At 39.7% G+C, this 26,634-nt stretch overlaps 2 protein-coding genes across 2 annotated transcripts in view; both read left to right on the top strand.

Moving 5' to 3' along the window:
- The window catches only part of UBXN7 (UBX domain protein 7), a 78,498-nt gene extending 67,616 nt beyond the window's left edge, over nt 1-10,882 (top strand). The window contains exons 9-11 of the mRNA XM_036926317.2: nt 55-445; nt 571-650; nt 1,965-10,882. Coding sequence (XP_036782212.2) covers nt 55-445; nt 571-650; nt 1,965-2,126 — 633 coding nt within the window. The 3' untranslated portion in view covers nt 2,127-10,882. The remainder of the gene's footprint in view (nt 1-54; nt 446-570; nt 651-1,964) is intronic.
- A 1,273-nt stretch (nt 10,883-12,155) lies between these two features.
- TM4SF19 (transmembrane 4 L six family member 19) lies at nt 12,156-25,244 on the top strand. The gene is made up of 5 exons (XM_036926331.2): nt 12,156-16,127; nt 21,444-21,651; nt 22,050-22,127; nt 23,875-24,044; nt 24,327-25,244. Exons 2-5 carry the CDS (start codon nt 21,472-21,474, stop codon nt 24,505-24,507), a joined length of 609 nt encoding a protein of 202 aa, XP_036782226.2. The 5' UTR covers nt 12,156-16,127; nt 21,444-21,471; the 3' UTR covers nt 24,508-25,244.
- The last annotated feature ends 1,390 nt before the right edge of the window (nt 25,245-26,634 follow it).

Below are 26,634 nucleotides of genomic sequence, written 5' to 3'. Positions count from 1 at the left end.
GGTTTAACTGTTTTCTTTTTCTTTCCACCCATGTTTTATGACTGCATCTCACAGGAGAGCCTTATAGATGCAAGCGAAGACAGCCAGCTAGAAGCTGCCATCAGAGCCTCCTTGCAAGAGACACATTTTGATTCAACACAGACAAAACAGGATAGCCGCTCAGATGAAGAATCTGAATCTGAACTTTTTTCTGGCAGTGAAGAGTTCATATCTGTGTGTGGCTCTGATGAAGAAGAGGAGATGGATCTTGCCAAGTCCAGAAAGTCTCCCCACAAAGATTTGGGGCATAGGAAAGAGGAGAATAGAAGGGCACTGAGTGAGCCTCCAGCCAGAACTGAGCCTGGAACAGCCACAAATCACCAAGGATTGCCAGCCGTGGATTCAGAAATATTGGAGATGTCACCTGAAAAATCAGATGGAATAGTGGAGGGCATAGATGTAAATGGTGAGTTATATTCTAGACTTTATTTAAAACTTTTATGTATTACTGAAGGGATTTATTTATTTGTTTAAATTTCTGTTTTAAGCTCTTAAATCTTTTTCTTTTTTTTTTTTTAACTTTTCCTTTAGGACCAAAAGCACAGCTGATGTTGCGGTATCCAGATGGGAAAAGGGAACAGATCACTCTTCCAGAGCAAGCTAAGCTGCTGGTAAGTATATCTAATTGGAAGCATTTGCTTGAAGCAGAAAAACTAAATAATACGTGGAATTGGCTTAATGATTGTTTGAAGTAGGTGTTAGGTATTTAGTCTGACCTCTAACTGGAAACTTAGCTGTGGTGAATCTTAATTTTAATTAATTTACTTCCTTCCCAAGTTATCTTAGAAAAGTCACATACCTAGTCAAGGCTCTTCTAGTCCATGACTGTATGGAATAGAAACCCAATGAAATTATCTGGAAAAGGGGAATAAGGTTATTTGAAGATTATAGTGTGGCTCCTGGGGTTCCTAGTAGCTAGAGCTACAAAGTTGTTAAAAACCAAGGGTATTTTTTTCTGCATGTTTCTCTCATGGGGACTGCTTGATCTCTTCTTGTGATTCTCTGCCTTATACCATTCTTTTCTCTTTATACTGGTGGCTTTTATTTACCTTTCAGTTTATACATGGCATGGTACATTGTAGTGAAGCTGAGGGCCTTTTCTTTTGTGTTTTTCAGCTCCTGGAAGAGAGGATATGTCTTATTAGCTTAGCTGAGCCTATGAATGAATTCCCTCTGGGTCGGGTGTCCATACCAGGCCATTTGCGGGAGCTAGAGATTGTTAATCTGATTATTGAAGACTGACAGTAATGCAAGTAGAGTCTGGCTGCTGATACTGCTACCCAGACTGTTTCTGGTTCTAGAATTTAGAAGGAAATGGGAAATGAGACAACGGCTAGAACAAGTATAGATCACTCTTTTGAGAAACTTGATTGTGAAGCTAGAGAGGGGAGTGGACAGGAATCGGTGAAGTTAGAATGATTGAAGGAGAGATGGAGTGTCTTAAGTCTGATGGGAAGGAAGCATCTGTAGAGAGGGAGTTGTTGAAGATACCTAGAAAAGAGGGAACATTGTGTAGTGGCATTGTTTCCTAGGAGGCAAGAAGGGATTCATGCACAGGTGTCAGGATTCACTGTAAGTAGAATGAAGGACCTATCTTCCCTGATAGAAGGAAGACAAACTGATAAAATGTTTTAAAACAAGGATAATTATTTTATAAATAGAAACTGGATTTGTTTCCTGGGGAGATAACAATAACCCTGTATATTTCAGTATCATTTAATGGCCCTAAATTATTGGATACAGGTTTATTATCCAAAGAGTTAGTTATATTGGCCTTTCCTTAAGAGTAGGCTTCAGTTATGTGAAAAAATAACTTTATATCTCATCTGATAGTGATAAAAGTGATTGTTAGATGCTTAATTCTTCAATATGCACTTTCTTTTTATTTCCATCTAACAGCTTTGTCTTTCACTTATTTTTCATAGGCTTTGGTGAAGCATGTTCAGTCCAAAGGATATCCAAATGAACGTTTTGAACTTCTCACCAACTTCCCTCGAAGGAAACTCTCTCATCTGGACTATGACATTACATTACAAGAGGCAGGCCTTTGTCCTCAAGAGACTGTCTTCGTACAGGAAAGAAATTAACATCATGGTCTGACCTCTCTCAGCTTACCCCTTTTTACCCTTTTCCTGTGAGATACCATGTCATTGAGTATGCATTTTGGCTCATAGGACCATAGAGCCAAAGTTGGGCAAGCAAGTCACCTGCCTTCTCTTTTATTTCTTGCTCTGTCCTATAATCAGTCTTATTCCCCCCCCCATACCATCTTTCCCCCTATTTTTCTCTCCTCTCCTGTTTCCTTCTTTTTTCTACTATTCTTTCTTTTCTTACCTAATCTGGTGACCAAATGGAAGTATAAGGACAAGACCTCCTGTACTGGCAGCAAGAAATGTATGTTCCAATAAGTGGTCTCTTGCATGGCATTTTTTCAGGATCAAATGCTGTTAACTCCTCAGACTCCTTTGGTAAAGGAATGGCTAGAATCAGAATAAGAACAACCTCCCTTTTTTGTAGGTCCCATTTTTAGTAGGGAGAAGTTCTCTAAAACATTTTGTATTGTCATTCATGTAAGAAAGATCACGTACAAAAATATCCAAGCTTTTGTTTACATGGAAAAAGCATACCTTAAAATTACTCATCATATTTAAATTTTTTTCCAAAGGATTCCCATCTTCTCAGCTAGAATTATTTCCATGAAATGCATTATTGGTAGAATGAGTGTTAAATGTAGGGAGCGTAACATGGGGTGGCTTTCAGTATCCTAGCCTGAGGCAGCTTTCTTCATTAGTCCATTTGTCCTCTGTAACCTGTAGTGATCCTGCTAGTCCTGAAACGGACAGTTAGTCAGCATATTGTGGTGATCGGGATAGAAAGGTGCTTGCTGTTCCGGCCAGTACAGCATATTAGTTCCTTTGGCCTTTCCATTGTTGGGTCCACAAATGATCTATAGGAAGGCAGCTGTTCAATAATAATGCAGTACAATGGCTTGTAGTTGTAACCACTATGGTTATTGATTGTCCTATGTGCTTTAAGGCATACTTACATATGTCCCAGGGGAGAAAGAAGAAGGTGCAGCTGAGAATTGCTAACCATATTCCTTTGGTGAGAAATACTGATTCATTTTTTACCCCTTGTTGGAACAGTCTCTAAAAGGCTCTGGTGACTGAATGAGCTTAATTCCTCATACTGTTTTCTTGCAAAAGGCATCAAAACTGAAAGCCTCTCCAAGGGAAGACCTTTAAATTCAATTCATAAGACAACATTTAATAAGGCAGGTGGGGAAGATTACCAGTAATCTTCAGGTGATGTGGGTTTTTTCTGCCAACAAAAGCAACATTCAAATCGTAGTTGGTGACAGCTTTTTTCAGTATTATTTAGAAAAGGCCACCTTGAATCTATATAATACTGTTTGACTTACCAGTTTCACTATATGCTCAGTTCTTATTTTGAGCTTTAAGTAGAGATCTCTGCAGGGGTTTAGTAGTGATTCTGGTGGCAAAATCAGAACTTTAACTTGTTATAAAGCTGTACCATAGAATTTGGGATTTAGATGATTCTTCTACCTGAGGAACATAAATTGCTATTGCTCACAGACCTTTAGGTTCCCATCTACTTTAAGATCCCTCTCTTGGCGACTGGGGGACTTTTAAAAACATGGTCATGTGTTGCTTGTACACAGTGAGAGAATATGGTTTCTGATGGTTGGATTTTGAGGTGCCCTCCCTATGGAATGAGTTATGTATCTCCTCAAGGACATCATGGAAACTCTGTTTATTCTTCAGTGAGTCCCTTTGAATTAATGTTCTTACATTTTTTTCTAAGTCTGTGTAAGTGCTTATGTATAAGTATATAATTGTATAAATATTTATAAATATATTTATATAATTACAATTTCATTTATACCTTGAGTCAAAGTTCTCTCTTTAGATTGGTGACTGAGAATACCACTTTGGCATTTTCTTCATAGGCTCTCAAGGCAACTAGCAGCTTCTGATTTATTGAGGAAAGGTGGTTTTAATGCTAATTCCTCAGTTGTATCTCTAAACTTGGAAAATCTACTTGCTATCTGAGGAATAGAGCTATATACTATCAAAGGTGCAGTATAAGTAAAAATATTGTTGGTAGTAGGTAAGGTCAGAAATCTAAAAATTCAGGGAGGCACAGGGTAGGAACTAAGGGTATGCCAGCTTTGGTGGTGTGAAGGCACCTGTCTCCACTCTCAGCAAAGCCACAGCTAAAGCCCAAATCTGTCAAAAATGTGAAGTTAAAGAATTTTCCCTTTAGGGCTGTTTGGTTCTTCTACCTGTTAGCTTCTCTACAAAACATATCTACAGAACCTGAGGCAACATGGTAATGATAGGATGTAGTTCTTGACAAGCTCAGCCCTTGCATATCCATTTATGAGAAACCAAAGTGACTTTTTCAACTTGGATTACTGTGAGATGACCAAGTACATATAAAGTGATTTAAGTAATTATATCAAAGAGAAAGGGCATGAAATACTGATCCAACTTAGATACAGCTAAGGTGATTAGAGTACAAGATGTGCAAAGGATTTTATTTTGTTTTGGGGCAGGAGTGTGATTATCGTGGGCTTGATAAACCTATGGGGAAGAGATTATGGATTGTACATGGGAAGAGTATTTAAGGAGTATTACTTTGCTTATGAACTTAATCCATTTAGGGAATATGCTTCCTCTAGTTTGTCTCATTTCCTCTGCACATTCCTTTTGTCTTTGGAGGAGAGGTTTTATTGAATAGATTAAGTGAGATTAGTAAGATTAGTTAAAAATAGTCATTCCGTGAGGGTATTGGAAACAGCTTGAAAGAGATTTTAAAAGGTAGGGAGGAAAAGAACATAGACCTTGAGAGTAAGTGACAAGAGACAAATATAGGGAGATGAAATGAAAAACAGTTGGAGGAAAAAGTGATAGGAACCTCTTTTGAACTTGATTTAGGAATGAGCCAGAGGAAAGGAAGAACAGCCAAATGAGAAGAATGGGGAACTAATTTTGAGTAACTAGCATGTACTAGGTACTTTTATGTGCATTTTCTCCTTTAATTTTCTTAAGAACTCTACAAAATGCCTCTTTTCCCCATTTTATAGGTAAGAAAGAGGTTTAAGTTCAGATAACTTATTCAGGATGTCAAAGCTAGTTAAGTGGCAAATCAAAATTGGCATTCAGGGTCCATGTATTTTTTTACTCCCATGCTATCCTGTAGTCTCCTACAAAAAGGGAATCAGTTTACTCAGAAGGTTATCTTCCTGTTTGGCTCTGTGAATTATCATTTGGTTTTGTTTCCTTAAAGCTTGTAGGATTTGCACTATGCCTGAAAATTCTTATTTATGCCATTTTTTTGAGGGGCTGATTATTGCTTTTTAAAAATGATGCAGTGATGAAAAATGTGAAAGGAAAATAACTATGTGACATTATCAAGCATAAATGGAAGGATAAAAAATAATTTTTAAAAAACCATTTTTCAGAAAAGATAAAGGTTATCTTTTCAGTGTCCCATGCATACCAGATTATTGAACCCTCTGTATGTTTTTAAATCTTCTATAAAATTCTACTTCATTGACTCTGTAAGTCAACAATTATTTGTTGAATCCTTTAATCAAAATAGGAAATATCTTGAAGTCTGATATCTAGTCCTCTGCCTTTTTTATCCAGTTGGAGAGATATACTACACATGATATAATTGGAGAACATGTAAATGCTTGCCTTTCTGGGCCTGAACTATAATTACAAGAGAGTTTTAGAAAAGGGAAAGAATAGTGTAGGCTTTAATTAGGAAAGTCTTCACAAAAGAATAAAACTGAAAAGTGTCAAACTCTGTAGCTCAAATTTTCTTTTGACTCACCTGTACTCTTTAGTTCCGCCTTTTGTAACTACTAAACTTGGAGCATGTCATTTATCAGTAAGGCATCCCTAGTGCCCAACCAGGGAAGGAATATTGATCCCAGGACTAAAGATTTTAGCCAGTAGGGATCTCTCGTGGACACTTAGGAAACTACCAGAGGGAGTCACCAGCAACTGAAAAGTAGAAGAAAAACTTAAATTTTTCTACCCAGGTACAAAGAAAATGTATAGCACATTATATATGATATGCAGAAGGGCACTATATGTAGGTATATGTGGACTTGTATAACAGCTCTGCTGCTAATTAACAAAGAATTGGACTAGATCAGTCATTCTCAGTCTTTTCAAGTGAAAGGACTCATAATTTCAAAATTTGACAGGAGTGTGGAATTTGGGGTTTAAATGTTAATGTCATTAATTCCATAGATAGGAAAAATCTAAGTGTGCATATGGAATTGGAGCCCCTATAAAAACTCTAGGAACCCACAGATTGCAGACACTGAATTAGATTATCGCTGAAGTCCTTTCTTCAAAACTTAATGCTTCTGGTCTCTCCCCTTCACTACATATTATCTCTGGGCTAATTTAAAGTATACTTGTTAATCAGTTTCTTGGCTCTTTCTGTGTAGAGGTTTCATTTGCCCTGTAACTTGATCTAACCTGTGATGACTGAAATCTCCAAAAAAGGGGAGTATAATAGTTGCAGATCTAGTAATGATCTTTTAAATACAATTCATTAATTTAAAAAACTTAGTGCTGTGTTCCTAGTGTTGAGCATGACTAAAATGTAACTAATAGCCAATATTTCACTAACACCAGAGTTAAATTTTATTTTACCTGTGTGCTTAAACAAAGCACATTACTGTCTGAGCAGTTGTTAGGAAATTGACTTAAGTTGTAGAATTCACAATTGGTTTTGGCAGAAACAACTTTTCAAGATTAAATTAGGCTGACTTTTAGAAGTATTTATTATCCTATAGAGTGTATCTCCATTTGTATTAACCATGTCCCCTCCTCTACCCTCTCCCTTTCTTTGGCCCTCTTTCATTTCACTACTCAATAGTAAGTCATGGGTTGGAGGTTGATGAATAAGTAATGTTCATGCAAAACCAAATGAGAGTAAGAAGAATGGCAGTTTTCTAATAACTATAAACTTTGATGAAAAGGCTGTCTAAAGAGAGCTATGTACTCTGAATATTCAGCTTCATTGATTTGACTCACACAGCATTTCAGTTTGTTGTCTTGCCATTAAACTTACTATTGCAATATACACATTTTAGAACAGTAGTAAGAAGAATGCACTGTAGTACTGAAAATAACCAGTAGAGAATACCAAATCAAATGTTGATTTCTCCAGTTATGTAGAAATTTGATTATTTCAGTAATGGTTATTTTGATCTTTGGCTCAATCCTACTGGACAGACAACTTAGAATCAAGAGGTTTTTTTTTAATAGAGATATGATGACTTTGATAGTTCTCCCATGAAGTGAACTCATGGTTAAGTTATTAGATGTGGTGATGAGACCCCTTAATTAGAAATCTTCTAAAACTAACTTTTCTTTTTCTTTTCTTTTTTTTGTATCATTAATCTACAGTTACATGAGTGACATTATGGTTACTAGACTCCCCCCATCATCAAGTCCCCACCACATAGCCCATTACAGTCACTGTCCATCAGTGTAGTAAGATGCTGTAGAATCACTACTTGTCTTCTCTGTGTTGTACAGCCCTCCCCGTGCCCCCCACCCCCTACATTATGTCTGCTAATTGTAATGCCTCTTTTCCCCCCTTGTCCCTCTCTTCCCACCCATCCTCTGCAGTCCCTTTCCCTTTGGTAACTGTTAGTCCATTCTTGGGTTCTGTGAGTCTACTGCTGTTTTGTTCCTTGAGTTTTTTTTTCTTGTTCTTATACTCCACATATGAGTGAAATCATTTGATACTTGTCTTTCTCCACCTGGCTTATTTCACTGAGCATAATACCCTCTAGCTCCATCCATGTTGTTGCAAATGTTAGGATTTGTTTTCTTCTTATGGCTGAATAATATTCCATTGTGTATATGTACCACATCTTTTTTATCCGTTCATCTACTGATGGACACTTAGGTTGCTAAAACTAACTTTTCCATTCTCTATTCTTGATTTTTGACATCCATTCTCTGAAAATGTCATGTTTAATGAAATTGGCTATGTTTAAGAAATTCCATTTCTAAGTTGTAATATGTTAACATTTTTCATTTTTTTATAAATTAATATGTGAGGGAAGAATTTGAGGCAAACATTGTTCTTAGAGCTCATTTTCTCTTGCTTAAGAATTCTCTTATTTCAATGAAAACAGCTAGCTCCATGAGAGTCCTCCTCCCCACCCCCCTTTGGCTTATAAAATGCTATTGGACTGCTTAGATTCTCAGTCATTCTCATATATATCATAATTTTTGGTACTGGCCTTTCTTTGCTATATGATCTCAAAGTAGGGTTGGGCAATCCAATGTGAACTACTATAATGAAACTTAATTTAACATTTCTGTAAAGTATTTTCAAAAGATAACCAGATTTACTTTACTTGTAGGGTTAGAGATAAAAGTACCAATAGTAGTATTTTGCCTAAGAACAATCACAGATTAATTTTATAAGTGTGGTAAGTTGCCTTGTTGTACTTAATTCTGTGGCAACAAGCAGCAGGTTTTATTGAGCTTAATGGTGTTTCTGCTGTAGAGATCAAAGGCCCTAAGATTTTATATCTCTTGCAAGGTCGCTTGAGTTTTCAAATAGGAAGAATACTAAAGTTAAATTGTACTAAACATAGGAAAACTTTTATTTCCATCAAAAGAAGTTACTAACCTAACTGGGCTACCATCAATCTTTCACTTACTACACATGGTAAATAAATACAATGGGAAACATTTCAAATTCTTAGGGAAGTTCTGAACTGGGATTGAATTCTCACTTCCTTAAAATCTTTTTTATTTGCTCTTTTCAGAAGTTCAATATGGGCATCTTCACTAATAAGGGAGAGATTCTTGTTCTGGAACCATTCCCTACCATTCTGCTTTTAGAATGCTTTTAGGTCACTTGCTTTAGAGTACATGTCACCAGGATCTATTTCAAGCTTATGACATTGGAATTTCACTCTCAGTTGGGTATCTTGCTGTTTTCAACAAAGTGATTTTATAGTACGCTTTTCTCAAAGCTTCTGTGTTCTTAATAGTGGAAAATATCAATAAATGGTGTGATTCAAAATATAAATAGGTTTTTTACACTAATCATATAACTTTTAGATAATTTATTGCCCTGTAAGTTAAGCATCACATGGAGGTACAGTTGCTACCAGAAAATCCCCCTTTACCTGCTAATTAGAATTAAAGTAGCATGTAACCTTCACTTTTCAGTTAATGAGTAGCAAGTTTGTAGTAGGGGCTATTTATCTTACCCATTTGGGGACTTGGGCCATGTTACTTAACTAGGAGTGTCCTTTCAGTTTGCAAAGGCTATTTAAAACACTTGTTGGGAAACAGACAGTTAAGCTATGAGATAATCCTCTAGTCTTAGATATAGAGAAATGAGTACCAGTTGATGCTAACATGATACTTAGACTTTGAGGGGCTTCCATCCAAGCTTTGGAATGAATCTGTTAGACACAATTTTATTCAGTTCTTTAAAAATCTTTCTAGAATGGTTTTCCTTTTGATTGTTACCTTCTAAACATCTGTTGTCTTTTTTGTTTGTTTAACCCTTTAAGAAACAAAGTCCTTTTCAAGTAGATATTGATTGTTCCATGGAAATTCTCAGGAGTGTCTGTAGGCTCTGTGCATGCTTTGTATGAGTTCAGTATGAACTATGCATTTTGAATCATCTGAGATGTCCGATTCTGGCATGTCTTCAATAATTGTATTTTTTAAACATTTTTCGTGTCATTTTCCAAACCTCACTTCCCATCTATTCAGAGAGGTTAATGAAGGAATGAAATTTGTTTGGGGATAGGGATGGGGGTGGGTTGGGGACTTGAGTGAAGTCAACTTGGGGTATTGCTTTAAAGTGTTTCTCAAGCAGTTCCTAACAGTATTTAGAGATTCCCTGGGGGTGTTTTTGTACTCAACATATTCTGGACAAAGTGGTGGTCTTAGTGAAATTTGCATTCTTAGTGCAGGACAGGCTCTAATTTGAATCTGTAGTGTAACTGTTATTGAATCCAGGAAGATAATGGACAGAGACAGTGCCCCTGTTTAGTGTTTCTGGCAAGTGCTCCCTAGAATGCACATGTAGTTCTCAGTTTTCTGGGCTTTTAATCCCATGGTGCTAGGAGATACTTGTTTCTGCAGCTCTTCTCAAAAATAGGACGAAGGCTTTGGGACCAGTGAGCAAGAGGCAACTGGATCATCCACTAAATTTTTTTGTTCAAGACACACTAGAGACCCTCCTGTATATCTAGTAAGTGATGATAAAGGTGCTAGGGAAAGCCATAAATTTGAAGACACATGGAGGCCGTAGAAAATCTAAGCTTGTAAGAGGAGAAAAACATGCCATTAGACAAAGCAGAGCTGTAACTGCTAGCTAAGACTCAATGGAACTTCCACTTGCTCTAAAACCGGGGAAATCTTAGATAACTGGGTGTGATATATCTATAGATACACATAGTCTATAGGTAAATAATTTCTAAAATGAGGGTCTTTCAGTTGGTGATCCTCTGGTTTTGGCTGTACCAAATTGTGAATATTCTTGCTGTGTTGTACCCAGTTGCTTTATATTGATACTGCAACTTGAATTGGGTAGGGGGGGAGGGGTAATTGGGGTGGGGGAGGGGAGGGAAGGGGAGTGGGACGATAAGTCTTTTGAAGACATCAGCTCACTGTGCTGAGAGAGGGACCAAACTCAAGGAAACCTCTGATCTATAAATTCAACTGCTGCATTTTTTTATAAATACATGTAAATGTCCTGTTGTAATATTTGATCTTGGAAATAAAAGCAAAAACTTTTCAGTATAGTTCTTTTGTTACTGTTTTTGTGAGGTGAGACTCTCTGGATACTACTTTTATTAATACAGTTCAGGTTTCAGAAGTTTGCTCTCATACCTCACGTTTAGGGTGCTTGTATTTATTGACAAAAGTTAGTTCATAGTCCCATTGTTAAGAGTAATGTCTCTTAGCTTCTCTGCTTCTAGTAGTATGTTGAACATTTAAGGTAAGCACTCTATAAATACTGAATTGTCATGAAATCATTTGGTTAGCTACCGTTGTTAGGAAAGTAGGATTCTGTATTTGACATATTTGGGCAATTCAAGCATCTAGTCTTTCAGACCAGCAATAATGACTAATGACTCAGCTTAAACAAGTGAAGGAGGAAAACATTACTCAATTAATGGGAGAAAAGCCAGGAGATATTATTATATTGGATAGTAGAAATTGGGACCACTGCCTAGGTCACAGTAACCCCAGAGACCAGTTTGTGCTTCTCTTTCTCTTGTGGAACTATTTCATCCCCCATGCTTTAGCAACATATACTGATGGGACCTGCCATCTTTAAAGATCTTGTCTCGCTGGCCTGTGGACTCGCCAAAGAGTGGGCATCCTACTTAATCTGGGACAATAGGGTTACTTTCCCATTCCTCCAGCCACAGGCAACCTATCCTTAGCTGTAATTAGCCCGTGTTCCAAATAGTAGAGATACAGTGATGAGCAAAACAGACACAGCCCCTGCCCTCAAGAAACTTTCTATTTCATTGGGAATACAGACAATAACCATGAAGAAACACAGATTTGATTCAAATACTGTGGGAAAAAGCTAGAAAAGGAACAGGTAGAGAATTCTGCTTTACATAAGATGATGAGGAGTTAACATTTAGGCCGAGATCTGAAGGATCAAAAGAAGGCCCACACTAAGACTAGGAAGAAACTTCCAAGCAGAACAACAAATGCAGAGACTGGTGCAGGAAAGTTTTTGATGTATTTGAGAATTGACACAAATCCAGTGTGTCTGGCATGTAGTGAACAAAAGGAGTGGCATAAAATGAGTAAGTCAGATCATGGAAAGCCTCATGAAGCCCTGATAAGGAGCTCAAATAGTGTTCCAAGTGTATGAGAAGTCATTATTACATAGACTGTATTAAAAGAGCAAGAGTAGAGACTATTGCAATGATTGAGGTATTAAATGGTGGTTTGCCTGACCAGAATACTGGCAATGGAACTGGGAAGTAGTGATAGATTAGAGATACATTTTTTAATATTTTTTATTAAGGTATGATTGATAATAGACTTATGAAGGTTTCACATGGAAAAACAATGTGGTTACTACATTCACCCACATTATCAAGTCCCCACCCATACCCCAATGCAGTCACTGTCCATCAGTGCAGCAAGTTGCCAGAGATAGAGATACATTTTTAAGGTAGAAATTCAAAGACTATTGGATTAGATGTGGGGGAACAAAGGAAAGAGAAATAAAGAATGACTAAAGTTTCTGGAAGTGGGTAGGTAACCGTGTCATTACTGAGGTGGGAAGACTGGTGGAACAAGCAAGCTTGGTGGGGAAGAAATAATTTGGGATGTTTTGTGATACTTAAGGGCAGGTATAGTATAGGAAGCTGGACATAGGAGTCTGGAGCTTAGAGGAGACATGGACTGGACTAGGAGATTGGAGAAATCATCAGCATTATAGATGGAGTTTGGTCCCATGGGAAGAATTGAGATCACCTAGAGAGCAAGTTAAGAGAGGCCCAGAACTCACCAACATACTGAGGCCAGTCAAGGAGGTGCAGGCAGGGAGGGAGGAGAAACACAAGAGTGAGGTGTCACGGGAACCAAGAGGAGAATGTTCAAGAAGGATCTAGTGGCTAGCTACATCTATTTCTACCTAGGGACCAGGTTAAAAGGACAGCAAAGGGTTCAATAGATACAAGAAGTATTTGGGAGATGGAAAGTTTCAGTGTGATGTTGAAGATGGAAGGCTAATTGGAGTGGGTTGAAGTCTAATGTTTTTATACTAATGAAGAAAAAAAAAGTTCCCAGTGGACTGGTATAAATAGCAACTCTTTCAACATCTCCTGTCTTCCTTTTTTTATCACCCTCCAATTAAGGGAATGTTCTCTCTTATTTAGTCAGCTACTGGTTGAGGTTAGAACCTCCCACAAGGAAGCTGATTAGTCTGTCTCTTTTGAGGGAAGACTTGCGTGATTGTCATCATCTTTTCCCTTTCCCTTCCTCAAGTGAATTCCATTTTCTCAACTTCCTCTATCCCTTGCTCAAATCTCACATCCTGACCCCACAATATCCCCGAGAATGGAACATGTGTCTATCCTGTTCTCCCAAGCCTTTCAGCCTCAGGAAGCCTTGTATGGCATTAGACAAATTATTTTTCCACCCAGGCCCCATTCTTAATTTGTGCCCTCCCTAGACTTCCCTTTGCTTCTCCATAAAAATAATCACCAACGTAGTGATAAGCTAGTAGCTGTGCCTCCAATAGAGAGAAATTCTAAGATTTCTAACACATATGTAAAAAGGTAATGCTTCAGTCCTTTCATGGCAGTGACCAGGCCTCTTACCATAAACAGCTTACTTACCACAGGCAAGTGATGAACTTGACCTAAAGCTGGCCTTACTTAGTAAAACTTTATTACAAACGTATAGTTCCTAAAAGAAGTGTTCGTAAGATTAATCACTGAATTGTCACACATCTACCTTAAGGAACAATGACTGACAGCTGCCATCACCAGCTCCAACTAAGTTTGGCACTTCAAGGCATTAAAGCAAATTCCAGCACTTTTCTCTGCTACACAAGCACCATTTTAATGATATCCATATGACAGTGTCTGGTGTTACATAAACCAATGGGTTGGGAACGGAGATAACCTAAAAATCTGAGTGATAATCTGGCAGTCAGCCATCAGGTCATTCTAATTGCCTAATTACAAGATGTTTTAACACACCACATATAAACTCCGTTTTACTAAGCTGAGATCCAAAACCAGAAGGAGAGGACTAACCCACTGCAGGCATCTTGCATCTTATTTAATTCTCAAAATATGCTTGTGAGATAGGCATTATTTTATAAATGAAGAACTGAGACCCAGATCATTACTGAGGCTCTGTGAACTACCTAAGCTCACGTAGCAGCTAATAGGTTTTCACAGCAGAAATTGAGACCTAGGTCTCTAAGCAGCCAAAGCACCACAGTACTACCTCCAAGAAGAAATATCTTAAGTTATGTGAAATCTGGGTAGGAAAAAAAATTTGCAGCATCAGTGTGTGAGAGTATGTACAGTGTGGAGTCAGATGACAAGGGATCATACCCCCACCTTACTGTTTGTCCTCTGGGCAATAATCTCTGCTGAACAAAGCTAGCCTAACATTTATTTTACTTGCATTACGTCTGTTGTAAAAGGATCTAATGAGATAGTTGGCAAGTGTGTTTTATAAGGTGAATCAATGTTTTTTCTTATTATAAAGCTTTGTGAATCCTTAGCCTAGAATCATCTATCAAAATCCAATTCTCTGGGAAGACACAAAAATTCATTTAGGCTCTAAATGATTCCCTTTTACAATGACAATGAAAACTGGAACCTACTTAATGAACTTCCCAATAGCTGTTTCCCAGCTTTTGCTTCAGGCACGTACACATCTGCATACATAGAAATTTCATCCATTGAAAGCAGCTCATATACAGTTTAAAAGATTGTAATAGCCAGTTATAATTATCCCTTCTCATATATATGCATCAAGGGTTTTCTCAGTGTTGTTTTCATCATTAGAAGTAAAATGTGCAGAGATTGCTACTATGTGTGTTAACTTCATCCAGTGCCTGAATTAATTCATTAATCAAATGATTCCTGGACTCCTATCATGTTCCAGACTCTGTGCTAGGTTTTGGGTATACAGAGCAGAATAAGACACAGCCTCTGCCCTCAAGGATCTCACAGTTGTGGGGGAAGAGGCATATAAATATAGGAGTAAATCAAAATGCAGTTGGAAGTGGGCAAAGATATTTTAAATAGGACACAAAAAGCAGTGACCATAAAGGAAAAAACTGATAAATGGGATTTAATTAAAATCAAGAATTTGTCTTCATTTTGCAAAAGATGTCATTAACAGAGTAAAAAGGCAAACCACAGATTTTCATTCAAAACATGTATCTGACAAAAGTCTCATACCTGAAATTATAAAGAAACCTACACACCAGTAAGAAAAAGACAGAACCAGTAAAAACTGAGCAAACGACTTGAGCAGGCACTTCTCCAGAAAGGATTTCCAAATGGCCAATAAGTGTATGAAAAGGTGTTTACTCACCAAGAAAATACAAATCACGACAATGAGATCCTACTCAACACCGACTGGAATGCCTAAAATAAAAATGTTGGTGATAATGTGAAGCAACTGAGACCCACATACTGTTGGTGGGAGTATAAATTGATAGGACCACTTTGAGTGACTATGTGACAATAAGCAGCAGTCCCACTCCTTATATTCCCTAGAAAAATCAGTGCATAGGTCCCCCAAAAGACATTGTGTAAGGATGTTCATAGCAGCAGCATTTATAATGGGCAAAAAATTGAAAATAATCTGAATGTCTATCAATAGTAGAATAAGTTGTAATATAGTCAAACAAGGGCATAACAGCCTTAAAAAACGCATTACATGGTGGATGAATCTTGCAAGTATAATATTGAGTGAAGAAAGCAAGACATAAAAATGTGCACACTATATGATCTAATTACATGAAATTCCATTTACACTATATGATCCATTTATACAAATTACATAAAAAGAACAGCCAAAAGCTAAAAGGCCCAAATTCTGCAGTGAGTGAAACAGATATGGGCAGCTTAGAAAAAGGGAAAAAGTGTGGCTGCTCAGGAAAGAAGAGGGGAGAAGGTATTTCTCATGGGCAGTCCTCTGACTCATGAAGACATTTTAGCTCACGAGGCCTTGCCTCCTAGTTCCTTCCTTAGGGTCACATGAAAATGAGCAGAGGTTGGGTCATCAAGAGAGGGCTCTCCAGGAAGAGGAAAGCTCCTTCAATGGAGGCTCGTGGGCAGTGGGTGGGGGCACGCGCAGCCTTGCCTGGGTGACCTCTACGTATATACAGACCCTCCCTGGGCTCTCTGAGAGTCCTGAGCGGGGAGCCTCAGGTCCAGCCCTGCTGGAGTCTCAGCTGAGGCTGCAGGAGCACAGGCCCACTGAAGACGAGCCCTTCCCCAGCTCCTTTCTCTCCCATCCTGACTCTTACACTGGATTCAGGTAAGCAGAGGCGAAGGGGCCCAGTGAGGTGATGGCCAGGGAAGAGTTTAGTCTAACAATTAAGAGCACAAAGTTCCAATTCAAACTGAGCCCTGGCTCTGCCACTGAGCAGCTGTGTTGACTTCAGAAGATTCATTTAACTAATCATTGCTTCAGTCTGTCAACTTCCAGTCTTCCCAACTTGCCTAATGCCTTCTTGTCAATTCTTAGCATGGACAGCACCAGGGTCATTTTGCCTTCTCCCACACAGCACAATCAAGTGACCCCTCTGTGTGCTTCCATGACACCTCATGTCGGACACCTCCACAGGGCACTTGCTTATTGCCTGTCCTGTCCACTAAACTTTAAATCCCTCAAGAGAAGAGACTGTCTCTGATTCACCAATTGCATCCCCAGCCCCTAGCGTAGTGACTGGCAGAAAGTGATCACTTAATAAATATTTGAAGAAGGAATGAAAGAAAAGCCTGACTAGGTGAGGTGTGAAGTAGACACAATCTCTTCCATATGACTTAGCAGATCACTGATTATTGTCCAGACTTCTAGCCAATGATATGTTTACCTACCCAGGATCTCCGGTGAGAACACGGCTTCCCCTGAAGCTTGGTTTTATGGTTTTGCCTTATGACCCTGCTTGTCTTTTCAGATGTCAATTAGCAAATTAGATATTTGCTAATATCCCGGCTCACATTTGTGGAAACATTGGTCAGAATGCTGTGATTTCTAGGGAACAAAGTCAGGGAGAGGAAGTGAAATTCATGTTAAGCCCCAGCTCTCCCAGATGGAGCAGCACAGCAAGTGCCTTTAGTAGATGAGTGGGACAGCCAGGATTCTCTGATTCCACTCATCCAACAGCCATGCTCAACTTCTGTTTTCCCTCTGTCCATATTTTTTAGTTTCCCTTCTAAACTTTCCTGAGAGGAAAAATTTCCATAGAAAAGATTATTATTTTGGTGATCTGTGTCTAGACAGGCCTTACTCATGGGTGGAATGATTCAAAAGTGGCTGAAAGCATTTCTGAACAAAAACTAACCTGTGGTCTAGAGCATGTGCTTCAAAGTCCAACCACACACCAGTCCTTACAAAATGTCAGTCATTGGGAGGGGTGCAGATGAAAGTCATTTAGTTGCTCACACCCTGAATTGGTTAATTTGCTCCAAGACAGAGGCGCACGTGTTTGTGGTTGGTTGGTCTTGGGAGGGAGGCTGCCCAGACACACACTTGGCATCAGGACATCACAACGGTAGGTCAGTACTACCAACCAGCTGGGGAGGTAGGGGGAGGGCTGTTTTCCTAGAGATGTCCTGCCTCCCAACAGCAGGGTAGGCTCCCTGCCCTGAGGACCTGAGGAGGAAGCTGCCCTGCTAGGGACCCTACTTCAGAAAAAGAGGCCTCCTGTGGTGGGTCAGCCTGGGGAGCGGAGAGGAGGGGTGGGAACACACCATCCCTCCTAATCCCCCATCCCCACCCTTACCCCAGGCCACTTGTACCCCGGGGGGAAGGGCTGCTGTTCCTTCATATCCTACCCCCCAACTCCCCAACATGTACACCCCCCCCAAGACTTGAACTTCCTTTCACCAAGGCACAAATTTTATTCACTGTGAGATACACTGCTTAGAGAGCCAATACCCTGTGTGCAGAGTACGCACAGTGAAGGCAGCTCGTCGCACTAAAATATTAGCAATTGCAGCAGGATCTTTGGAAGGAGCAGGAGATGAACATGGGCTCTGAGACTGGGGGAAGCGAAGGTCACCAAGGTCTTCAGGGACTGGGGAATGAGAGAGGGGGGCAGGAAAGTACCCCCAATCAAATGGCCTACTCAGTGGTGTGTCTGGCAGCAGTCTCTACCATAAGCTCCAGTCTGGACATGTAAAATGCGAAGTTAATCAAGTTTTTTTTTTAATTGAGTTTATAAGTTATAAAGCTTTTTAAAAAGGTATGATGAGATAAAACTTTTGGATAGTCATTTCTCAGAAGGAATCCAGGAAGGTGGTAGGATTAGAGAGGGCATATCTAGGGTTTCAGTAATGTTAGGAGGATTTTGTAAACTGGTTGTATTTACATGGGTGTTGTTTAATTATTCCATACAACTTACAAGTACAAATCTATTTTGCACATTGTTTAATTCTTTAAACTCTGAAATATTTCATTATGTATGTATGTGTATGCTTAGATGTAATGGGGGTGGCTCTGATTCATACATATTTTCTGATTGTGTGGAAAGCAATGTATAGCAGGGGTGTCAAGAGCCTTAAGGTGAGACAGATATGTAACTGAATTGCAAAGTGGCAAGAAACAACTTCTTGAGGATGTCAGGGCACTGATATATTTTTTTTCAGATTTATATTGACATGATCTATCCAAATTTCACTAATCCTGTTCTAATTCATATTTTTAAAAATAATAAGTTCACATATCAGTTAAAATGCAAAAAAGAGAAATGACTAAGTAAAGGAGTGGAGGAGGCATTTTATAACTTATCTAGACATGATATTTAATTTTTTAATGATTTCATTTATATGCAATTAAGATACAGTAAAAATCACCAGTTTTAAGAGTACAGTTTAATGCATTTTGTCAATACATACAGTTGTGTATTCACCACTAGAATCTAGATATAGAACATTCCCATCACCTCAGGAAGTTTCCTAATGCTCCTTATATTAATCCCCTCACATTCCGAGCCCCTGGTAACCACTGATCAGCTTTCTGTCACTAGTTTTGGTTTTTCTAGAATTTCATATGAACAAAATCATACAATGAGTTGTTTTTGTTTCTGGCTTATTTCACATAGCATAGTGCTTTTGAGATTCATCCATGTTGCTGCATGTCTCAGTTGTTTATCCTTTTGTATTACTTAGTAGTAGGAGTACTCAATGGTATGGATATACCACAATTTATTCACCTTTTGATGAACATTTTCTCATTTTTTAATTGATTTTCTTATTTTGGTAAAATATGTATAACAAAATTTATTATTTTTAACTTCTAATGTGTATAATACAGAGGCATTAATTAAATTTACAATGTGCATAACCATTGTCACAATCTATTTCTAAAACTTTTTCAGCACCCCAAATAGAAACTCTGTAACCATTAATAGTAATTCCCCATTTCCCCATCCCCTGCCTCTGAACCTCTAATCTACTTTCTTTCTCTATGAATTTTCCCAGCCTGGATATTTCATATAAGTAGAATCACAATATTTGTTCTTTTAGTGTCTGGTTTATTTCATATAGTATGTTTTCAAGTTTCATCCATGTTTTAGCACATATTATGTATGTATGTACATTCCTTTTTATGGCTGAATAATATTCCATTACATGTATTTACGACAACTTATTTATCCATTCATCTCTTAGTGGACTCTTAGGTTGGTTCCATATTTCTAATTTTCAGTTATTATGAACAAAGCTGTTGTGGATTCAAGTACTAGTCTTTCTGTGACCATGTGTTTTCATTTCTCTTCAATAAATATCTAGAAGTGGAATTACTTGATTATTTAATAAATGAATGTGTAATTTTACAAGAACCTGCAAAACTGATTTCAAAGTTGTGCTGTTTGCATTCTCACCAGCTATCTATGAGAGTTTCAGTTGCTCCACATCCTCACCGACATTTGGTATAGTCCAATTTTTTCATTGTAACAATTCCAGTGGGTGTATAGTAGGCTCTTATTTTGGTTTTAATTTGCACTTCCTTATATCAGTGGTGTTTCATGTTCTTAGATATCATCCACAAACCTTCTTTTGCTAGATGAAATGAGGTGTCTGTTCAAATCTTTTTTCCATTTTTTCATCAAGTTGTCTTCTTATTATAGAGTTAATTTAAGAGTTCTTTATATATTCTAGATCCAAGTCTTTGTCAGATGTTTGTGTATTCACATTCACAAAATATATACTGTGAATACTTTCTCCCACTCTGTTGTTTGCCTCTTTCCTTAATAGTGTCTTTTGAAGAGCAAATTTTCAATTTTGAAATAGCTTAATTTACCATTTTTATGGGTTGTACTTTTTGTATTTCAGTTAATAAATATTTTTCTAACCCAAGATCCCAATGATTTTCTTTGCTTTCTTTTAGACATTTTAATTAAGTTTAGACCTATGGTCCATTTCAAATTAATTGAATATGGTTTTCAGTAATAGTCAAAGTATGTATTTTTCATTTTGCATATGGATTGTTTCAGCACCATTTGTTAAAGAGATTATCCTTTTCTCACTGAACACCTTTTTCAAAAATCATCTGATCATATATATGTGTCTATTTCAGAACTCTCTAGTCTGTTCCAGTGGTCTATATGACTTTATATGTCATTACTTCCACTTTCTGTATTACTGTAACTATAATGTCTTGAAATCACACGGTGTAAATCCTCCAACTTTGTTGTTCTTTTTCAAAATTGTTTTGGCTAATCTAGGTTATTTGCATTTCCATTTAAATTTAGACTCAGCTGGTCAATTTCTACCACAAAACCCTGGTAAGGTTTTGACTGAGATTGCATTGAATCCATGCACCAATTTAAGACAATGATGTGTTAATGATATTGAGTCTTTCGATCCATGAACAATGTGGCATATCTCAACATTTATTTAGGTCTTCTTCAGTTTTTCTCAGTAATGTTTTATAATTATGAGTGTACATATCTTGCATACACTTTGCTAAATTTATCAAAAGTGTTTTCTGTTTTTATTATATTGCAAATGTATTGTTTTTAACTTTTATAATTTACCACTGCCTGTATATAGAAATACAATAGAATTTTTGTATATTAAATTTTTAATTACCTTTTAAAACTTATCTATTAGTTCTAGTAACTTTTTCATAGATTCCTTAGTATTTTCTACAAAAATAATCACGTTACCTGTGAAGAATGACAATTCTTACCTCTTTCTTTCCTGCATGTATGGCTTTTGCCTCTTTTGTTTTCTTTTTGCACTGGATTGGACTCCTGTACAATGTTGAATGGGAGTGGTAACAATGGACATCTTTAAAATATATATTTTAAAGGGAAAGGATAATGCCTTTAAAAATTGTGTTTTTCTGTACCAGATAGAAATAATCACTGGCTGTAATAGAGGTACAAGCAAAATATGATGGGTTGGGAAGTATGTGTGTGTATGTGAATGGGGAATGGCAGAAAATGGAGCAATTAGATCCTATCCATTGTGGAATATTTACAAGAGGTAGAGTTTCTAAGCAAATTCCTTGGCTCTTCTTGATCTGACCCTGGGAGGCAGTATCACCTGTGTGATGCTATGGGGGTTCCCCACCCCATTGTCCCAGCAGGTCCTGCCATGACCCTCCTTCCATTGGTTCCAGGACGCTGCCCACTGTCCCTCCCTGTGTGATGGCATGCTCGCGTACCTGCTCCCGCATTCTGGGGCTAAGCCTGGGGACTACAGCCCTGTGTGCTGCTGGGACCAACATGATGCTCCTCTTTCCTAACTGGGATGTGACCTACCTATTGAGGGGCCTCATTGGCAGGCATGCCATGCTGGGCTCTGGGCTCTGGGGAGGAGGCCTCATGGTAAGTGTCTGGGGGTTCCCTGGATATGAACTCCCAAAATACCCCCCAGAGATGGAGCAGGGATGTGTGGGGAGAGGAGGGTTTTGATTCCTTGCAAAAAAGTTTGATCTAATAAGTTGGTCTTGGGTCTATAGCAATTTGAAGGGATAGGAGACTCTAAGAAGACTTGCCAAGGGTTGCTGGAATTTGGTTTGGGACTAGGGTGTGAACATTGCCGTCCACAGAGATCAGCTAGTCATGTACAATTGGATCCTGGCAGTCAAAACCAAACCCTCTGAGAAAGACAGGATAATCAACTCTGTGTGAGGTGCCAACCACTCTATTTCAGCAGCCACAGGTGGAAGCTAGAAATGTAACTGGCCCATTCGTCTTCTTAACATTCTTCTCTCCTCTCCCAGGTACTCACTGCAGGTCTCCTCATCTCCTTGATGGGCTGGAGATATGGCTGCTTCAGTAAGAGTGGGCCCTGCCGAAGCGTAAGCAAGAGATTCCACTCTTCTAATCCTACAATGTACCCACATTCTATTACTTTAGAGGCAAAGTGGTAAAGAGGCAATTTCAGTCCTCAGGTTTGAAGTCAGGTTCTGATCATATCCCTTAATGACCCTAAACTCTTGGGCAAGTTGCTTAACCTTTCTAAGCCTCAGGTCCTCATCTGTAAAATGGGAGTTAACAGGATCAGTCAAGGGAATAAGTCCTTATTGAACCAGAAATGTCTATACAAATGTGAAGAATTGTTTTTATTTTTTTACCCTATTGAACAATATGAACATGAGTTATCTACGTTGTAATCAGGTGTCATTGACGGAAAATTTCCTGGCTGTTTTGCGTAATTTCCTTACAGCTGGAAGATTTTTCCAGAGATCATCTAATGACTAGATTCTAGTGCAACTGCCCCATTTTACAGATAATGAAACTGAGGCCCAGAATAAATTTATATTTAATTATAGCAGCATCTATATATATTTGAAAAAAATCTGAGTACCTATATGTATCAGATATACTGCTTATTCAGCCTCAGACACATGAATTGTGGCCTCCTTACAGTAACTCAGCAGCCTGTTTTGATATCTGCAGCCCCTGTATTGAGAACCCCACTGATTCAGAATTATGTTAAAAAATTAAATCTGGACGCCCACACATTTCATTCACTGTCTGTTCTTAGTCACAGTCTGGTTTTCCCCTAGGCAAGTGCTTCTCAGACCTGAGTGTGTGTCAGATTCCCTGAAGGGTTTGTTAAAAATGCAGATTGCTGGGCTCCCACCCTCAGAGTTTCTGATTCAGTCAGTCTGGGATAGAGCAGGAAAATTGGCATTGCTAACAAGTTTCCAGGTGATTTGATGCTCCGGGACTGGAACCTCATTTTGAGAACCATTTGGGAACCACTGTTCCGTCAGACTTACTCATCTTGAATCTTTCAGGTTAGAGTCAAGACTTCCTAGTCACCTTTCTCTGGCCCCTTCCAAGCTCCAAACAGGCTTGACATCACTGGGAAAATGACTCTATGATTCTGTATAAAAACTTTATGCACGTTATATTTAAATTTTAAAAATATGTATTCTTCTGTGACGTAGGGGGAAATCTAGTATCCTGAGAAAGAAGCCAATTGGGAGGCAAGCTAGAATCCCGCCAAGGAAACACACTCATTACCTTTTGGGAGGGAAGTGAGTGGTGCGCAAACTAGAAAAGCATTACATTTCAGAGCTGACTGTAATCTCTGTCTCCGTCTCCCTCCCTCCGTCCCTACCTTCTTCCATCCTTCCTCCCTTCCATCCTTCCAAGCTTGATTTGAGAAAGAGAAGCAAGGATGGGAGCTTGGAACTTTTGAAAGTACAACTTTCCCTTAAAAGACTTAGATTTGGGCATGCAATAACCAGTCTGACTCTTTAACCCAGAGCTGGGTGACTGCAGTCTGAGCCTAACAGTTTTGATGCCCACCTGCTGAGACACTCCGAAGGGCCTGCCAAGTCGGGGAGATCTGGGTAAAGTGCCAGTGTTTCCCCTACTCAGTTCTCTCTCTCCCACCTCTTCCTGGTTTTAGCCAATGACCCCACATCAGCCACCCAGCAGGCTGTGCTTTAAAAGAGGTGCCACGGGTAGGATTATTCCCATGTGATGCGATGGGCAAAGGCTGAGCACCAGGGAAGTTAGACTCGTCCAGATTGCCTCACAAGTCACCCCATCATGACCCCATCTCAGGTTGTTTCCTCTCTCCCTCTGCAGATGCTTACTGCTCTGTTGTCAAGTGGCCTGGCTTTGCTTGGAGCCTTGATTTGCTTTATCACTTCTGGAGTAGCCCTGAAAGATGGTCCTTTTTGCATGTTCGATGTTGCATCCTTCAATCAGACTCAAGCTTGGAAACACGGGTACCCATTCAAAGACCTGCCTAACAGGTAAATGGATGGAGACTTGGATGTGCAATCTTTTCAGAGAGCAAAAGAGGGAGAGACAGAAAGAAGCATGGGTGGACTACAAACTCCTTTTGGTCATGCATTCTAGAATCTCACTCCTTAGATGCTCAGAAAAAAAAAAATTGCAAATGCAGCAACAGTGATCACCCTCAGGAGTCGGGCCTATGAGCCGAGCTGGGGAAGGCCCCAGCTTTCTACTGAGGTTGCTTATTTGGTTTTTCTTACTTATTCCTCAACTCCTGGTCTCTTTATCTTTTGGGATAGGAATTATTTGCATGATCCTTCACTCTGGAACTCTGTCTGCCTGGAGCCTTCTAAAGCTGTTGTTTGGCACGTGTCCTTCTTCACTGGCCTTCTGTGCATCAGCCTCCTCCAGATTCTCCTGGTGGTCATCTCTTTCATCAACAGCTTCCTGGGCCTTTTCTGCAGCCTCTGTGAGAAGTGAGAGATAATGCCCTTTCATGCACAGGAGTTTGCATCAGCAGCTGCTTCAAATCCTTTCTGCAAGCAGTGCAGTGGGTATGGATTATAAACCAACTTCCCCTTTAGGTATTCCTTCAGCAATAATAACAATAATGATTTCTTGCACATATGTTGAATGATATACATTTAAAATCACATTGTGAACTGCAAGATGATATACTTGTAAGATAAAGGAATAATTAAGGCATTATTATCATGTAGGAACTTACAGTCCATAAAATGCCCTCCAGCCATGGTCTCATTTCAGCTTCTCAACACCCCATGAACTTGGCCACATGTTACAGATGGAGAAGCTGAGGCTCCTGCAGGATAAGGGCTTGCTGCCCAAAGGCGCTCAGCTAGGTTAAAATTAGTTCATGAGCCCCTGTCTCCTAAATCAAAGTTCATCAATTGTTACAGACTAATCACATGCCTCCAGAACTCATAGGATAAAGCCCTGACTCCCAATGTGACTTTATTTGGAGATAGAGTCTTTAAGAAGCTAATCAAGGTTAAATGAGGTCACATGGGTAGGACTCTTATAAGAAGAGGATGAGACAACAGATTTCTCTCTCTACACGAGCACAAAGGACAAGTGCATGTGAGGACATGGCAGAAGGTGGCCGGCCACGTTTGAGAGAGGCCTCAGTAGAAAGCAATCTTATTGGCATCTTGTCTTGGACTTTCAGCCTCCAGAAAATAAATTTGTTGCTGTCCTATCTATTATTGTTTTGTTACGGCATCCTGAGTGGGTGAATCCACCAGTTTTTAGTGCAGCTCAATAAGTGTTATATGCTGGGTACCTACTGTGTACCTGGCACCGCTGTGCATGCCAAAGAGCCAAAGATGATCTTGGACCTGCCCTGTCCCTGAAGAGCTCATGGTCAGATCAGGGAAACAAACACATCTACCACTAATTTCAGAATCATACAGTAAGAGCCATGTTAGAGACCGAATCTGGGTGCAAGGAGAGCTCAGAGGAACAATGAACCTCCAAGGAGAGGGTCTTGAGAGACCAAGGAAGGCTGCGGTTGTATCTGAGCTGATTCTTGTAATAGCCCAGCAAAGAGGAAAGGAAGGGCTTTCCCAGGAGAGGAAACAACACACCCAAAGGCATGGAGGGAGACCTGGGGTGGTGTGCCCGGAGAATAGTGATGCCCCAGCTGCTTCGAACGTGGAGCATGGAAGCAGAGCACCTCCCTGTCTGTTGCCATTGCATCTTCGGCCAGGGGCAGTGCTGGGCGGGGAGAAGAATCAGGAGTGGGATAAAGGAGATCCTGGTGGGAGAGTCTGATGAGCAGGAAGGAGGACGAAGCAGGCAGAAGCAGCCTGGGAAGCACCGGGAAGATGGGTACAGGCGAGAGATGGGGTCGTGCGCAGGTCCAGGAAACAAGTTGGAGAACTCTGGGGCCACAGATTGGACAAAGGCAGGAAGGGAATTTGGGGGTCCAAGATTACTGAATCCCTTGCACTGTCCCTGGGCCCCAGCCCTTTCCCAGCACTGTCTCAGGCCAGGGAGGAGCTGCTGATGCTCTGGAGCCTCCAGAGCACAGCGATGCCTTGGTTCCCAGGCTAATGAGCAGCACTCGGCGCGTGGTTCTGTCTGCCAGCAGCCAAACGAGCAGAGCTCATGGGAGTCAGACCTCTTCAAACCCCACCTCACCCTTTCCTCTGGGGAGCTGTAGCCCAACAGGCCTGCCCAGGGTAGAGCAGGTGGACAGACAGAACTGCCAGGGACAGAAAGAGGCACAGCCTCTGAAGCAGACAGAGAGACGTGAGGTGCAGACACCACATCATACACCCACATACAGCACCTGAGAAGCATCAGCCGTGTCTGTCTCACACTTCCCCGTTGCTGATCTAATACTAGGGTCATGGCTAGGATGTACCTCATCTCTAGAAGCTTCTCCAGCAAGAGCACTGATACCTCCACATAATTAATGGTGAATTAAAAGATACATTTTGTCTACTGTTGGACATGTCAGGCACACACTCATATGCCTGCATGCACACTCCCTCACAGTCCCCATCCTGGATAAGCCCTACCTTGATGGCTCTGCAGGTGAGACAGGTGAGTCTTTGGCACCAAGACAATTCACAATGGAGAGCT

This window comes from Manis pentadactyla, chromosome 1 (genome assembly GCF_030020395.1).
Source record: "Manis pentadactyla isolate mManPen7 chromosome 1, mManPen7.hap1, whole genome shotgun sequence".
Classification (NCBI taxonomy): Eukaryota; Metazoa; Chordata; class Mammalia; order Pholidota; family Manidae; genus Manis; species Manis pentadactyla.
Note: the sequence above shows the minus strand (reverse complement) of the source record. Positions and strands in the feature narration are given on the sequence as shown.

Excerpts from the sequence above, each read along its gene's own strand:
- TM4SF19 (XM_036926331.2), top strand. The coding sequence starts at position 21,472 with ATGGCATGCTCGCGTACCTGCTCCCGCATTCTGGGGCTAAGCCTGGGG. Across the intron at positions 21,652-22,049 it reads TCTGGGGAGGAGGCCTCATG|GTACTCACTGCAGGTCTCCT; the intron begins GTAAGTGTCTGG and ends CTCCTCTCCCAG. Across the intron at positions 24,045-24,326 it reads TTCAAAGACCTGCCTAACAG|GAATTATTTGCATGATCCTT; the intron begins GTAAATGGATGG and ends CTTTTGGGATAG.